Source organism: Saccoglossus kowalevskii, chromosome 15 (assembly GCF_978046115.1).
Source record: "Saccoglossus kowalevskii chromosome 15, keSacKowa6.1, whole genome shotgun sequence".
NCBI lineage: Eukaryota > Metazoa > Hemichordata > Enteropneusta > Harrimaniidae > Saccoglossus > Saccoglossus kowalevskii.
The window spans coordinates 31,078,636-31,095,550 of NC_140655.1; the positions used below are offsets into that span (position 1 = coordinate 31,078,636).

General features: G+C 36.6%; 1 protein-coding gene across 1 annotated transcript; it reads right to left on the reverse strand.

Annotated features, from left to right (window-relative positions):
- Window positions 1-1,103: 1,103 nt before the first annotated feature.
- On the reverse strand, window positions 1,104-16,611 carry LOC146734321 (uncharacterized). The gene is made up of 5 exons (XM_085508392.1): window positions 16,559-16,611; window positions 12,721-12,906; window positions 2,919-3,395; window positions 2,345-2,617; window positions 1,104-1,592 (listed from the first exon to the last, which is right to left on the reverse strand). The coding sequence occupies exons 2-5, from the start codon at window positions 12,901-12,903 to the stop codon at window positions 1,470-1,472; spliced, it is 1,056 nt and encodes a 351-aa protein (XP_085364518.1). The 5' UTR covers window positions 12,904-12,906; window positions 16,559-16,611; the 3' UTR covers window positions 1,104-1,469.
- Window positions 16,612-16,915: the final 304 nt, after the last annotated feature.

The following is a 16,915-nucleotide window of genomic DNA, read 5'->3' on the forward strand; positions in this document are numbered from 1 at the left end:
ATGCGCGGGAATTGAGTTTTAAGCGCCAATAACAACGCACGCTAAAACGCAAAGGCTCATGGGTAGACGCTTGTTTGTCAACAGCGACACGCTATGGCCGTTTGCCGCATGCGCAGGTGACGACTCCCCCGCTTTAACTACATCAAACTTTAGATTTGCTGTTTACACAGCGTAGGTTTGGAAAATAACTTTAGTATATAATGACGTTGGTTATGTATTCCTATATAATAGATTATAGTGCAATAAAGCATTGCAATAATTGTTATTATCCTCATGTAGTAATAACCTGTCATCTATTTGGCTCATACAGGCATACTAAATATTATGATAATATTCTTATTCACCCAGTGGCAACATGACCGCGCATCGTGAGATTGTTTCATCTATTTTGGTTATGAAAAGACCAGTATATAGTGAATAGTAAACGATGCGTCCCGAAAACCGTGAGGGTCAACTAACGGTGATTCGCTTATGCGTCAGATATGGGTCCTAGTATATGATCGAAATTGTTGATAACCTCCATCACAGTGAAATGCAAAGGCGGTACCGAGGTTCATATTGTGCATTACAATCCTCTGTGTGTTCCCTAACCTATGAACACCAATACCGGGGAAATCAACGTATTTATCCAAAGAAATCTGACGCATATGTGGCGCGACAACTACCCCTTTCAAATCATTTATGCAAATCACCAATCACTACGTAGTCTCAATGACTCCGCGATCATAAATTACGTTTCCGTTATCGAAATGTTTTAAAAACTGCGAAACGGATATATGGCACACAGCGGATATCAAATGGGTCAAATTTACTCGGAGTGCAATTAAATTTATTAATTGCAAGTAGAAGTTCCGAAATCTGATATTGCATGGTCACACATGAATACACAGAAGCTTCGTCCTTCCGATCGGCGTGTTGCCCTAAAGGCTGTCACATCTGTATAGCATGTTAGCTGATGCGTTAATTCACTTGATGTTCTATTTGTACAAAGCAATGAAGAAGTGTTTTCAAGTAAAGACAATCGTACGAGTTTGAAATCTGTAAAAGGTTACCTTATATTTATTAATGTTGTTGTGTATATAGTTGAAGAACTAAATTATTAATATAAATAATACTTCCACAAATATACATATCAATTGATAAGAAATTACATAAATTAAACAACAATAATTAGAATTATCATTATTATTATACATATCTTTAAATCTGGGTACATGTGGTCATATGACACAACTGTAAACTGTTACAACATTGGACAATACGACTAAATTTTAACAAAATCATAATTAATTGTCTGTGTACATTTAATGTGATATAAGTACGTGATTTACAGCAACACGTTGTATATTGCAGATTTGGATTCTTCTCAAAGACACTTTTATAGACTGTACCAATTACTGAAATTGTGGTGCCTTAGCAATATAGTTTATGGCGATACTATCCAGATAAAGGAAAGTGTTTATTATTTTTCACAAGTTAACATTCCTTTTTTCGTCTTCTATTGAAGTAAAGGGTCCATACACAAGCTCAACTGTATAACCAGGCAACACGTACAGGTCTGCTGGTGGCAGGCACAAGCTCTCGGATAGTTTCTGTCACAACAGAAGAAAAATAACAAATATTAGTTAAAGCGAATTCGACTAATTTTATACTGCATGTTGTCACTGCTGAAAGTAAAATTTACTGTGCATTTCTCAGTTTTTCTTTAAAAAAATGTCTTTACAAATCGCATGCTATTGAGTAATATGACACAGATGAAATAAAATATTACATACTTTAAAGCGGGGGAGTCGTCACCTACGCATGCGCCAGGTGGCCATAGCGTGTCATTGTTTACAAACAAGCGTCTACCCATGAGCCTTTGCGTTCTTAACGTGTACTGTTATCATCGTTTGGGACTCAATTCCCGCGCGTGCGCAGGTGACGACCCTCCCGCTCTAAATCCGCAAGTTTGAGGAGATTCCTTCAGCGGTTTTATCAAACAAGCGCACATAAAAAACGTCGGAAGAAGAAGAAAATCGAGAACGATAACAATAGGGATCCAATCCCTGTTTGGACCCCAATTACAGACATCATAATTATTCATATTATTTATAAACAATCGGCATCTCATAAAGCGAAAGATCTAAGGAGATGTGTTCTCAACAGCAGATGAGGTTGAATGTTTGCCATTTGAGGTACCACGTGTTTGAAACGTGTTTGAATTTAAGATCAGGAATCGTTGTTTCAAAACGTGTTGAAATGCTAAACATGCAGATTTAAAAATCAACGACTAGTAATAACTAAAATATAGCAGTTTGAAAGGTGACCAGGGTACATGCCTAAGTCACAATGTTTGTCTTACCTCGCCTCGTAGTCCTAGTATTGTTATTGTCCATGCTAGTTGGTTTTGTACAGGAACACCCACAAAGTCCTTCAGAATAACACAGTTCCCACTTACTCTTTCTATTTCATAGTGAGAGGGATATGGGTAGTTAGAGACAGAACGTTTTCTCACGAAACTCGCATAGGCTTTATCCAGAACTTCCACTACATCTGCCATGGGTGGGACCACAATGCTGTCACTGAATATTGGAAAATCTTCCCAAGAAAACCAGGCTTCCACTTTAACCATTGGCTACACAGAGTAGAGAATAGGATTACAGTGATGTTTGTTGCGTTCATTTACTAGTAACACTTTCAATTTAATAGTAACACATACTGAAATCAATCTTAAAATTTACAATGACGTTCGCGAGATATGAGAGTACTGCAAGTCCTGCTTTCTGGCTAGTATAAATACAACTCTGAGCCCAGACAGTCAATTAAGTGGCGATTTAAATTTGCAGCGAGGTATAAAAAGCAAATAGAAGCCAACATTGACATGCGACAACGTTGATAGCGCCTTATTGCTATATGTGAATGTCATACATACATACCGGTGGTAGGAACCCGGCACGGAAATGGGGCACAATATGTGGCTGGATTCCAAACGGGACTTGGGGCGTATTTTGAATATCTAGGCTATCCATGTGTGCAATGTTTGGTGGTGGCGCATCAAGTTGATCGGATATTCCTGCTTCATCGCTGTCAACAATACTCGAAAACGATCTATCAAATTCAGAGGGCTGTGAATTGAACTGAAATTGTGTATATGGTCCGTATGATGCTATACTTTCCGCTTCCAACTCATCGCCTGTTAAATCAGCTGCATTAGAATCATCATCATCATAAAGATTCGCGTCTGATAATCCACTTGTTACAGGTACACTGGCAGTTGTGTGTTCATACTGATTGTACACATTTGTTGAATCAGGAAAGTTATTCTTTTTAGTTTTCAGAGTAAGATCATAAACCATTTTGGGAGATAATTGATGATTCAGCAACATTTCAAAGTTGTCGTCATAAAGTTTTTTCTGGAAAAAAAGAGAAATCATTATATTAACTATTGCTTCCGACTGTGTACCATATGCCTGTGGTAATACACTAGTAGTATAACACTTTGTTATTGTATATCATTGTTCTTGCCGAAATGTAACTAGGGTGTTGCCGCAGCACTTGCTGTCGTATACCTTCAAGTTGCAGTCACGCTGCAATCTGCCATTCCATACTAACATCATGTAGTTATGCTGCATTGACCAATAATTTTTTAGTCTTAGCCTAGTTTGTATTTTAGTGTAGAAACGTTAAGTCAGCTAGTTTACACCCATCTTGAATTTTCAAGGTGAATGTTCCGGCGAAGCACTCCACTATCACCTTGAAGTATTTCATTAGGACTATGTGTATGTGACAATGCCCTCACAGTTTAGAATCAGTTTAACAACAGCCAATCATATAACTTCTTTCTTCAACGCGCTTGGCCAAGCTATCAAAATCTTCGAGGCGGAGTTAAGTCACTAAACGCTCCACGTTGCTATTTAAGACGCGCACCACTCTACCAAGTATTTCTATGGACTCTGCGCGAGCTGCTGTGCACTGATCAAAAAGCCGGTGAAAATAGCTAAAATCGAGAAAACAGCACAAACTTAACTTTGAAGAAATCCAACCAAATTTAAATATGTTGCATATGTAGGGAGTGACAACAACCATCCCAAAATACCGTTTTCTGGGACTTTTATGGCCTTTGTTTCACCATGATGGTTGCCAGGCGGTGAAAATGCCTGACCCGAGAATAAATGTCGCTGAGCACAGCTAAAGCTGTGTTGGCTTGGATGTCGAGGCGATACAGCGACAATATCCATACATCATGATATTCAGACCAAAGCTATTCAAGCTTCACTTAATAATAGTGGTAATAGTGTTGTCACCACTGTTGACTATTATAGAAGAGTAGGTGTTATACCCCAAAGCTCGTGATATCACTGCAACACATATCGGCAGTAATGAAGCCAAAAACATCAGAAATGCAGAGCTCCGAGCGCTTTCTGGCAGTCTTTGTAACAAAGCTTTCTATTGGTCGGTAAACTTTCTATTGCGCAACCACGTGACATACACGGTTATGAATGGTATTACCGCACGGTGTTGTAGAGGGAGGAATGTCCGAACGGAACAACACCGTGCAGGCGGACGATGGTTTACACCTGGTTTATTCAATGTTGTTGGTGCTGCACCAGGGGGCCATCTTATCCGCCTGTTTTGTATTGTCTCATATTTTGTGTACGATGGTTTTGTGGTGTTCCCTCATATTTGCCAAATAAATTATTGTTTCATGTACATGCTCGTGTTTGTTTGTGTCATAAACTTTGGATATATATTACGTTGAAATTGTCAACCGCTATTGAAACAAAAAGAGACGGCAATGAAGACAGTTTATGACGTCGTTCTTTCCTTGAGGACCATTCATTGGAATACTTATATATTGGTTAACTCACATAGCAAGCATGCATCGCACTCACGAGTGGACAGTTACTATTGAATCGTGTAGACTATATTAAATAGGTAAAAATAATTACTACACTAATTTCATTTTTGTTTCCTTGTCCCACAAACAAGTTAATACAAGCAATGATAATCAGTAAGTACAGGAGGGGCTACTTGCAATGAGATTGCACCATAAGTTAATCACAATCATGACGTTATATTTGTACTATGCGGTAATTATCTCAGGGAATAACCGCCAAGTAAAGATAGAATCCGAGATGCATGAAAGACGCGCGTCGAACGTCTGCCGCAAAAATCGAACGATTTGATTTTGAACTAGAATTTCTTTATTTCGTAGCTTACATTGACCGGCCGATCTTCGACAGAGGAATATTGCTTCCGAATACCCTTACTTAATCGAAATTGCCTATCATCAAATGTGGACAGCACATTATTAAGCATGGAAATGTCCTCGAATGACTTTCGCGTTTGTCGAATCCCACGCGATGTTTGACGCGACTACGACGCTATGACCTTTGTTTGTCCTGTTTTTACGTTCGATTTCACGCATAACGCGTGATTCTCGCAGTGAACGGAAAATGCTCTATTCCTACTCCATTGTTATTTACATAAAAAAGTTACACTACATTCAAGAAGCAGTAATCACGCACGATAATACGTAGATTTTCACAACAGCTGGTACTGTAATTCTGAAAACCTCTGATTATAGTATCATACATTTTTTTTCAAGGGTATACGATTTTGGAATTAAATAATATTAAGCAAGAATAACAATTTGATTTAATAACTCATATAGTTTAAAATGTATTAACACGTTTTATCCGCGGATGTTTAGCCACTGTGAACTGTGAGAATAGATAAAAAAACTCCGAGTGGCTCTGTAATGGTTACAAAGAAACGGTTATACAATTGCCTTACACAGTAGGGTATATTATTGCGTTATTGAGAACGAATTTCAATTTGAAGTTGACCTGGCATCCATGTTCAGGCCCATTTTTTTAATAATGACAATTGTAAATTTGAAAAATAAAATATTTATTAAAAGCAATTATCTCAGATTATGTCGGTTAGATTTCAATATACTAGTAGTCATTAACATTTATTGTGATTGGCGACAAGGAGCATCCGTTTTTATCAATTTCTCTGCTTTCGTATTGTCTTGTCATAACAAAGTAGTTATCTTTGAACAGCAAGTTCAAAGTCGGTTTTCAATACTTGCTTCATACCATAACGCAGTTTGCCGCAAAGTACCAGCTAGTTAAATACGGTCGAATGCATGGAAAACACCGTGATATTGCCCGAATAACTACATATCTTCAGAAACTCATATTTAAAGCGAGAGGGTCGTCACCTGAGGACGCGCGGGAATTGACACCCAAGCGACGATAACAACACACGCTAAAAACGCAAAGGCTCATGGGTAGACACTTGTTTGTAATTAATGACATGCTATGGCCATCTGACGCATGCGCAGGCGACGAATCCCCCGCTTTAAAGTAAGCAATATTGTATTTCATCTGTGACACATTACTCAATAGCATGCGTTTTGTAAAGACATTGTTCAAGAAAAACAGAGAAATATACAGTAAATTTTACTTTCAGCAGTGACAAACATACAGTATAAAATTATTCGAATGAATTGAGAAACGCAAGTTATTCCAACACTCGTCAGATAGAAACGTCGTGAAAGTAACTGTAATGACCTTCTCACGAACATACCACGTTTTCTATCTGCATTCACAAGTCACTTAGCTTAGAGTGTTCTCAGTGAGCTTCGGCGAGGCACGCGTAGAAAGTCCTGTAATTGTCTTAGCTACAAGATGGCTTCAAAGGTATTACACAATAGCATAAATCAACTTTGTCATTAGAATATAATCATAATAACTACATTTTATTAAAACTGATCAGCCCAGTTCATTCTATTGATACGAGTGAAAATAAAAATGAAGACGGTAACATTTTTTCTTACATTATGAAAACCGGAAATGATTTCAAATGTGGTGTTTGGCCAATATTTCGCAGTGAGCAAATCTTAATTTTTCGCCGCTTCAATTGTGATTTCACACTCTTATATGGATATGTATTTGCCGACTTGTGGCGAATACTTATTGTTTTGGAGGGATATCTTTTTTCTATACCAGTTAAGATGCGATGGTGTGGATCATCACAATTGCTTAGCGATTGTTGTGTTCATCGCCGTTAATCCGGCGAAATATAAATATGCTTGATATCTTGCGCCCTCGTGCCTCGTCAAACCAGACTGTCTGTCTATTTGTATGTCAAACAAAGCTTTCAGCTAAAGTTTTGAGTCTGTTATTTTAAAGTTTGCAACGAGATATTATATTTGCCTCAGACAAAAACATACTTTACTAAAAACTCCGATTTGGGTGTGGGTGTCGATTTTTGATATCCACTATAGTTACTGTGTGGACACAGCATGCGTATGTCACGTGATTTGTTTGTACATATCAATAAGAATAATCGATACGGAGTCAATACGGCTACCCAAACCTGAGTCATAATTGATTTTTGAAGGGAAACATAATTCAAATGAAGTAAACGAATAATTTTTTTCAGTTAATATTATTTTGAAACCGAGTAAATTGAAGAATTTTGCCTCAAATGAAATAACACTAATAAAACTGTTCCTATTTTACAAGGCGCTATGGGCAGAAAATGATTTCCATTGCCTGGGTTGTTTGCACATAGAATTTGTCTTGTTCATTTGAAATCGAACTCCTAAATTTTCATTTGCCATTAATTTATTGTGGGATATGAAACAGAAAACAGTTAAACCGATAAAATAATAAGAAGCTAAAACGCATTGTATGTTTTTAGGAAAGTCTAAATAATGCACTGGACGACAGTCCCTCAATATAACAACTGGGCATAACAACATAGGAAATGTAACCACGTGACAAATGATACGTTGGCGTTTTATAAAATATGTAAACGACACGTGATACTAATATATATTCGCTTTGGCATTTCCCTCCAGAGAACCAATGCTATTATGTGTATGTTTTATGTCATACAGAATAAATAATGTCAGTTTATTTTTAATCATATGCAAATTGAAGATGAACATCATTTTGTATTTGTATATTCTTATTTCGAAGAATTTCAAAATACGTTGATTAACCACGGCTGCTCGTAGAAATAAAACAAAATCAAAGACGTCAACAGAAAGGAAAATACTCACAAATATGTAAATCAAATCAAATAATACGATACGATATAATGCCCACCGGGTAAATATCATTTAAGGTATCGCGAGATAATGAATATTAATCTAAATTATTTCATTGAATGTAGACTTTCATTCGCGCTATGTAAGACGCCCACTCGATGTAATCTTAGAAACAACTGTTGTACCGCATATTTTACGAATGTTTAATTCACATTGCGTCCATGACAAGCGTCGATTTAGTCTGAACACTGTTTTATTCATTGTTCAGTTGATGAGTGATAAGAGGGCACATACACACTGTGTACGTACGTGCTGGTGCAAATGTAAGCTCAGTAATTATTGTGATCTTTCATTTAAACACATTAATCAATTTGTAACAAACACATCCGCGTTCATTTCATCTATGTCACATATACAACAGTATTTCGTCAATAACGTGAAAAGTGACTTTGTGTCTAACGGGATCATTCCAACCATTTAATAAACCGCGCGAGTTTGTCATATCCACGATATATCTACGAAATAATGAACATGATAACCGCATGTATACTCGCGCTATAGCGATTTAATGACTATTTCAGGGCTTCCACTCAAGCACTGAGGATGTACTGGCAGGAAATGAATCTACAGTGTATAGGCAATGCCATCTTACCAATCGTCATACTAATTATACCACCGAAAACGATTATGTCATAGTTTTCTGTCCATGATTCGCAAAACCAGGAATCCTACTATAGCTCTAATATTAATACTAACACAAACTATTTTTTTTTATAAAATCTAACTAACACATGTATTTTTGAATCATCGCGAACCATTTGACCTCGTTACTCAGTTACTTATACAGCATTCACGCTTCCACAATACTATACAGGTGGCTTTTTATTTAAAGATAAATATCAGCGCGTCGTCTTTAAAGGCAATCTCTCAACTCGGAAATCAACCACGGTACACCGAGGCTCATTAATAAGACAACTATTTTAGTCTGTCTAGAGGTGGCTACGAACCGTGATGGTTTATCGGACAGTATACCTGAATTGATTGTTTGAGGCCACCTACAACAATAAAATACAAAATTGGGTCAAAGTTCTTTGCGCCCGCCTTGGATCCTATACAAATTATTACAGTTATCTAACACCGTCTTGGCTTTCTAAAAAAAAAACTGTTTTGTTATATTTAGTATTGATTTGACCAAATTGTTGATGATATCACTATTTCCACGTCTAGCATTTATAAAACAAAACAAAATTAGTCAATATTAACTTATTTACAGCAAAATCCAGTGCTGTTCAACAATTGAATAGTGACACCGTTGTTTTAATTAAAAGAGTAAAGATACATTAGTGTCTAAACGTAACACATACTGACTCAAAGAAAGTCAGACACAATGTAGCCGATTATTACAAGCATGGTTGGCGTTGATTACTCTAAATTCAAGATATCCGCTAGTCGCCCAGTGTTGATAAACCCCTTTGCGATAAATCCATATTAATATTATAACGGCTGTGATAAGCTTGTAATTATTGATTTAGGTAAATTGCAATACGAAAGAAAAACCTTGCAATATGCTCATGTCGAGCAGAATCTATTCCTACTAAGGTTTATAAAGTGGTAGTAGCCGTGTGCTTATCTACACATGTTGCGAAATGTGGCGACAAAAACATACTACGTAGGCAAAATGATCACACGATATCAAAGTTGACAAGTGCGTTTCCATAAAGCTTGTAATTTGAAACAAATTTAAATTCCGTTTGCCTGTTACGACACAATTAAATTATTAAAAGTGTTACTAAATTTCCGGAACTTCAAAGACGAGTGGTAATAATTATTTTAAATGTATCGTTACAAGATGATGGGTTACAACTAGTCGGAAAACTAGCTTAGTATCGATAAGCATATTATCTACAATAAATTATTTCTAGTTTGCAAATCATTCAGCAGGCTGACCAGGATTATATGCGTAGATTTGTGAATTATGCACCGAGATGCAACATCGCCATATGCGTTCTGTGTGAATTAATACTCATGCGAGGAAGACGGACCATCTTGATTACAGTTTACAGTGAATGAGGTCACGGTCGAATTTAATTTAGAGCATTCAATCTATCATCGATGATGTGGCATAATCGATCGATTAGATAGAATGTCAGAGACTAATTGTAACGGTGTATGTGCACCAGGTAGATAAAATGAGGCCATGCAGAATATTCGCCTCCAGTAATCCTTTCCTCTCCTATGTGCATGTCTATTTCAAGCTATTTCCTGTAGTTAAAACGTGCTATTCGTGCGTGGTGTAGGTATTGTTATCAAATAACGTCAATGTGTGAGTAATGACGTCATACAGTTTTCTTTAGTCTTGAAAGAACAAAATAAACAGTGGTATGACGTTATTATTCGCAATACAGCGTGCGTTCGAGTTTCGAATAAACAACTAATATATTTTACACGCAATGTATACGTCGAAAAGGACTTATATTTAACGCGGCGCGACGCGACCACGGCCCTTTAAATTATATATTGTTTGCATTGCTAGACGTTAATTATCTTCAACATATCTTTTCTTAAACATGTCTTGTTGAAAGCAGATACAATAAATTATGAGAACCTGCATACAATATTATGTAACTCTACTCTGGTAGTACATAACATATATCTATATTATAATATTTTCATAACAATGTTATCTTTCGATGAGTACAATGTTGAATTCAGCATGGTTATAATTTTGGTCTGAAAGCAAAATCAAATGTCATTTTATTTAACATTTGTCAACACGCCGAGACATAGTTCAGTGAATAACACCATTTTCTGGTAATTCTAATGTCGTGCAAAATCTGACTTTTGATTATTTGAAAATGCTGTTTATGAAATGTTTCCACAAAAATAACTTATGCTAAATTGTCAAATGGTGCTTTTTAACTGATCATTGATTTATTTAGTAATGCGAGATTGATATGAATATTCATGTTGGATGTCGATGCAAATATTAAATATTTTTCCAACTTAAAACGCGGTGGTTGTCGCGCAGCGCGTGTTCGAATTTCATGTAAATAAACAATGTATTTTACAGGCGTTGTATACGTCGCATATCGAACAGGACGCGGCGAGACGACTGCCGCCCATTAACATTGGGGGTCAGGGATTTTAGGTCCCTGTAGTGTGAGAGTGTCATTCAAATCACCGACTTTTTCAATTCCCCCTGTCTCACTACCCCCGGTAATTAACGATAAGTTCATTATGATGGTCAATCTTTATAACCATGCAGGATAAAAACAAAACAAAAAATAATTTATTTTCAATATGTGAATTTATCAATTCTTGCTAAACCAAGTTGTAGCTTTACAATATCAATAAGACCGCAATTATTGAAAGAATCAGGAAAATAAAGCTGCCTGGCATTGCATTTGGTGGTTATGATCGTTTTCACACCCTTCAGATACAATTGACATAATAAATGCTTGGAACAGGAATAGTCGTTCTATATTTAGTTTCAGTAGTCTGTTATTATGCTTGTGTAGAGAAGCGTCAATGGCCGTTATAATGTTCCAGTTTAGCTAACACGAAGAAAACTTCTTACATGCACTTAACTTACGCCCAATGAATCACTGTCCTAATTATATTTAATATTTGTAGACGTTTATTCCAAGAATGGTAACCATGGTAACCCGAAGCGTTGAAAACAACGTTTCTTAGAAGTCAACGACTTGTTAGTTAACAAATATTAACAACTACATTTGTACAAGAAAGAACAATCATCGTATAAGTTAGTACAATCACCGTATATGGAAGTACAATCACCGTATATGGAAGTACAATCACCATATACGGAAGTACAATTGCCATATATGGAAATACAATCACATTTAAACAGAAACCGGGATCTACCCCTGTAGGTTTAGAATATCTGTTATTTCCGGTTCTTGTATCTCACTCAGATGTGAAACCACAGGTCACGTACTCTTGAGCGAATCTAATAAAATGTGATGAGTTGTGTGATTAACGGTGTTTAGTGGGGGCGCCAATCAATTGGGTCCAATCAAAAAAAGCGTGGGCATGGCCATTTCCTGTATGGGTAACAAGACGCGGTTTTGATATTTCAGTCTTGGAAGTCTTATTACCGCAAGGGATGCCATTATTTTTTGAAATGGGTGAACACATTTCGTTTTCAAGTAATACTAGTTTCAATAATTCTTGACCCATATTAACGTGTAAACTGATTTGGTACTGTGTAGTTAATATAGATAAATCAGTTGTGAGGACGTTTGTTCAGTGTCTGCCTTTATTTAAATGAGTTATTTAAATACTGTGAAGCATTTTGAAATAAGTGCAAGCCATTTCTACAACTTTGATCCAATGCGTGGAATACGACAAACAACGGAGAAGTGAATATTATTAACGAAAATAGATAAACTCAAATGCAAGTTCGAATCAGAGCAAAACCTTTACTTGGCTAAGGTTCGACAACCTTATTACAATTAACTTAAATAACTTTCTGAAACCTTAGGTAAAATACATATTGTGTATATTACAGATATAATAATGACTCTTGGTATTTCCCTATTTGGCAATGAAACTATAATTTTATTAATATTAATTTATAACTAAATGTTCAGAGAAAGTAAATCAACGATAACTGATAAATCAACAATAAATAACGATAAATAACTTACCATTATTATATTTTTTGTTAGGTGGGATACCTCTTTAATAAACAACTCACGAAGGGTGTGTTTGAGTTTGCTGTGCATAATGTCTCCTGTGACGTCTTTATATGTAGACGGCTCCGACGATATAGCCTCGACGTTTGCAACCAGTACACATAGGCACATAACGGGCAATGTCAGGAAAACCATTTTCTATAACAAATGATTTGTGAATTGAGAAATAAAACACAAATAAAACACCATATGTAGATCCAGATATATAAATATCAGCAGAGTTTCCTATCGTGTGCTTTAAAGGTGTTCCGTGTATCCTTTACTATTCTTTTACTAAATGTTTGGCATCTATTGGGTACATTAGCATCTATCGGGTACCTTGGCATATATCGGGTACATTGGCATATATCGGATACATTTTCATATATCGGGTACCTTGGCATCTATCGGGTACATTGGCATATATCGGGTACATTGGCATATATCGGGTACATTTTCATATATCGGATACATTTTCATATATCGGGTACCTTGGCATCTATCGGGTACCTTGGCATCTATCGGGTACATTGGCATATATCGGATACATTTTCATATATTGGGTACATTTGCATATATCGGATACATTTTCATATATCGGATACATTTTCATATATCGGGTACCTTGGCATCTATCGGGTACATTGGCATATATCGGGTACATTTGCATATATCGGGTATATTGGCATCTATTGGGTACATTAGCATCTATCAGGTACCTTGGCATATATCGGATACATTTTCATATATCGGATACATTTTCATATATCGGGTACCTTGGCATCTATCGGGTACATTGGCATATATCGGGTATATTGGCATCTATTGGGTACATTAGCATCTATCAGGTACCTTGGCATATATCGGGTACATTGGTATATATTGGGTACATTGGCATATATCGGGTACCTTGGCATAGATTGGGTACATTGGCATATATTGGACCTTGGCATATATCGGATACATTTTCATATATCGGGTACCTTGGCATCTATCGGGTACATTGGCATATATCGGGTACATTTGCATATATCTGGTATACTGGCATCTATTGGGTACATTAGCATCTATCAGGTACCTTGGCATATATCTGGTACATTGGTATATTTTGGGTACATTGGCATATATCGGGTACCTTGTTATCTATCAGGTACATTGGCATATATCGGGTACATTGGCATATATCGGGTATATTGGGTGCATTGGCATATATCGGGTACATTGGCATATATCGGGTACCTTGGCATATATCAGGTGCATTGGCATATATCGGGTACATTGGCATATATCGGTTACCTTGGCATCTATCGGGTACATTGGCATATATCGGGTACATTGGCATATATCGGGTACATTGGCATATATTGGGTACATTGGCATATATTGGGTACATTGGCGTATATCGGTAACATTGGCATATATCGGATACATTGGCATATATCGGGTACATTGGCATATATCGGGTACATTGGCATATATTGGGTACATTGGCATATATCGGGTACATTGGCATATATCGGGTACATTGGCATATATCGGATACATTGGCATATATCGGGTACCTTGGCATATATCGGGTACATTGGCATATATCGGGTACATTGGCATATATCGGATACATTGGCATATATCGAATACATTGGCATATATTGGGTACATTGGCATATATCGGGTACATTGGCATATATCGGTAACATTGGCATATATCGGATACATTGGCATATATCGGGTACCTTGGCAAATATCGGGTACATTGGCATATATCGGGTACATTGGCATATATCGGCTACATTGGCATATATTGGGTACATTGGCATATATCGGATACATTGGCATATATCGGGTACATTGGCATATATCGGGTACCTTGGCATAGATCGGGTACATTGGCATATATCGGGTACATTGGCATATATCGGGTACATTGGCATATATTGGAATACGAAATGTGTTTTAAACTTTTGAAAGAAGTGTCAAACTAAAACATCTGATTTGGATCGTACGCCACGTAATATCAGTGCTCCTGGCGTTATTGGGAGATCAGCAGGTTTGTGCAATACATCTGGAAAATAAATTTGGCTTCGAAAAAATTATACCTGCACGGTTTGTTTCTTTAGGAGTAAAACAAGCACCAAATAGACGCGTTTAAGGGATATGAGAGACTTATCAAGAACTTGGTTTCTCGGATATATATTTTTTTATAATCAGAAAATGTTCTCAGTGGTTTCGATCTAATAATAACTAATAATGACAACGAGGCTTGTAATGATGTACAAACGATTACCAGTTTGAAATCATTGCGAGAGAAAAGTCGGTGACCCTGCTCCGAGTGTGGGCAGTGACTGCGACGTGCGTGCGTGCATGTATGTATGTATAGCAATGGACAATTTCAATTTTCCGGTTATTTGAGGGCTCGTTACTTGACAATTGCTCCAGCCTTTAGGATGATAGATCTCAGAGAAAATGAGTGCATTTACTTCAAATGGCATATTTAAAAGAAAGACCGCTAAATTATATTCTCATTCCAGCGTGTAGTTTTCCGACTTTTCTGCCGGGGACGATGATGCATACGTCATTAACACAACTGGAATGTCTATATCATATGTTAGGAAGTAACTTTTAAAAACATGTTTACTCATTTCCAAATATTTACAGTAATACTGTTTTCAGTGAAGCTTATTATCCTAAATCCGATCCTCAACGACTTACTCAATGATTAATGCTTGTCTAATCCATTGTGTTTGGCATACGTGTTTTTCGTATTTTATTAACAATATTTTTTTCTGTAATAAATAATTAAGACTATTTCATTTCAGTAACCATGGTCAATGCTGCCCGATGTATATATGCCACATACTATAATATTCATAGAGTTAACTGTCAAGGCGTACAGAAATGCCGTGTCATGAACACAGAACGAATCGCGCTAATGATAATACTCACTACAAAGGCGTTTACGCCTGTCATCAACAACACAATGTGCGGGTAACCCGAACTGAAACACACGTGGCTGTGATGCGCGTGATAATCTGTTTGATTACGTCAGTCGACTCGATGGGTTCACAATCACCGGATTTCACCACTACTTCACGTAGAACAAGTTACCTTCCATGTCATTATGAGACATTATTTCAGTGATAAATGAACTAGCTTCTAACGTGGAAGGTATTGGGGTCCTTCCATGCAAGGAACTAAAAAGAACTAAATAACGGCCACATACGTGTGTTGACGAATTTCGTGGAACTGCTGTTAAATCGTATACAACGCTGAAAATGTGCATTTGCGTCACATATCAAAGCATTTGAGATGTGTTTAGTGAGTTTTTATGATTATTTAATTACAAAATAATAGAAAACAAAATATAATGTTATTAGTCTATGTTATACCATGTCGGGAAATCGGTCATTGGTACATATTGGTTCTCAGAAAACAATTTAAAAGGATCCTAAATTGGATGAATTAAAAACAAAATTATTCTTTTATAACCACGGGTGTTGAGCTATACAGAATATCATTTTAAAATCCAAATAAATATCCCCATTTAATATATGTGTTATTAATTAAGGAACCGTTAGATACTGGGACACGGTGCGCGATTTAAATAAACATTTAGGTCAAATACTGCAATACACTGCAGAGAGTGTCAGGAGTTGACACCACTTATACTCTGAGATCACAGATACAGAAATTAAAAACATTCATGGTCATACTAATACAATAGAATTGATCGAAGCTTACGTGAAAGTTATGTTAACGCCATGTAATCGAAATACAACTTGTTTCATACCCAATAACACTAAATGTACGTTACCTGTCTAAGTTCAGCGGTGCGCCAGGCTCTAGCTGATTGGTGATCTGCTAGAGAGCATTGCCAACATCCTCAATTTAACATGGCCAAGTTTCAAAACGAGGCTACCTTGATGCATACTTAATCATATTCGCTGTCGTCAGAACAATAATACATTGTTTTGTTTTTTTCTGTAAACGGTAATGCTTGCTTTCCAGTGTGTGGAGGCTTAAAACACGTTCATGTTTGTTTTCTAAAAAGGTTGATATTATTTTTCATTATTATTTATTTACTTATTATCATAAAAAAAATACCAGGAATTGATCACGATTACGATAAGGCAATCAATATGGAATATAAAACTTAAAAACAAAAAATAAA

Bases quoted from the DNA above. Each gene is read 5' to 3' on its own strand.
- LOC146734321 (XM_085508392.1), bottom strand. From the start codon at position 12,903: ATGGTTTTCCTGACATTGCCCGTTATGTGCCTATGTGTACTGGTTGCA. The intron at 2,618-2,918 runs GTATGTATGTAT...TACTCTGTGTAG, and splicing joins GTGCCGGGTTCCTACCACCG to CCAATGGTTAAAGTGGAAGC. The intron at 1,593-2,344 runs GTAAGACAAACA...CTGTTGTGACAG, and splicing joins TACTAGGACTACGAGGCGAG to AAACTATCCGAGAGCTTGTG.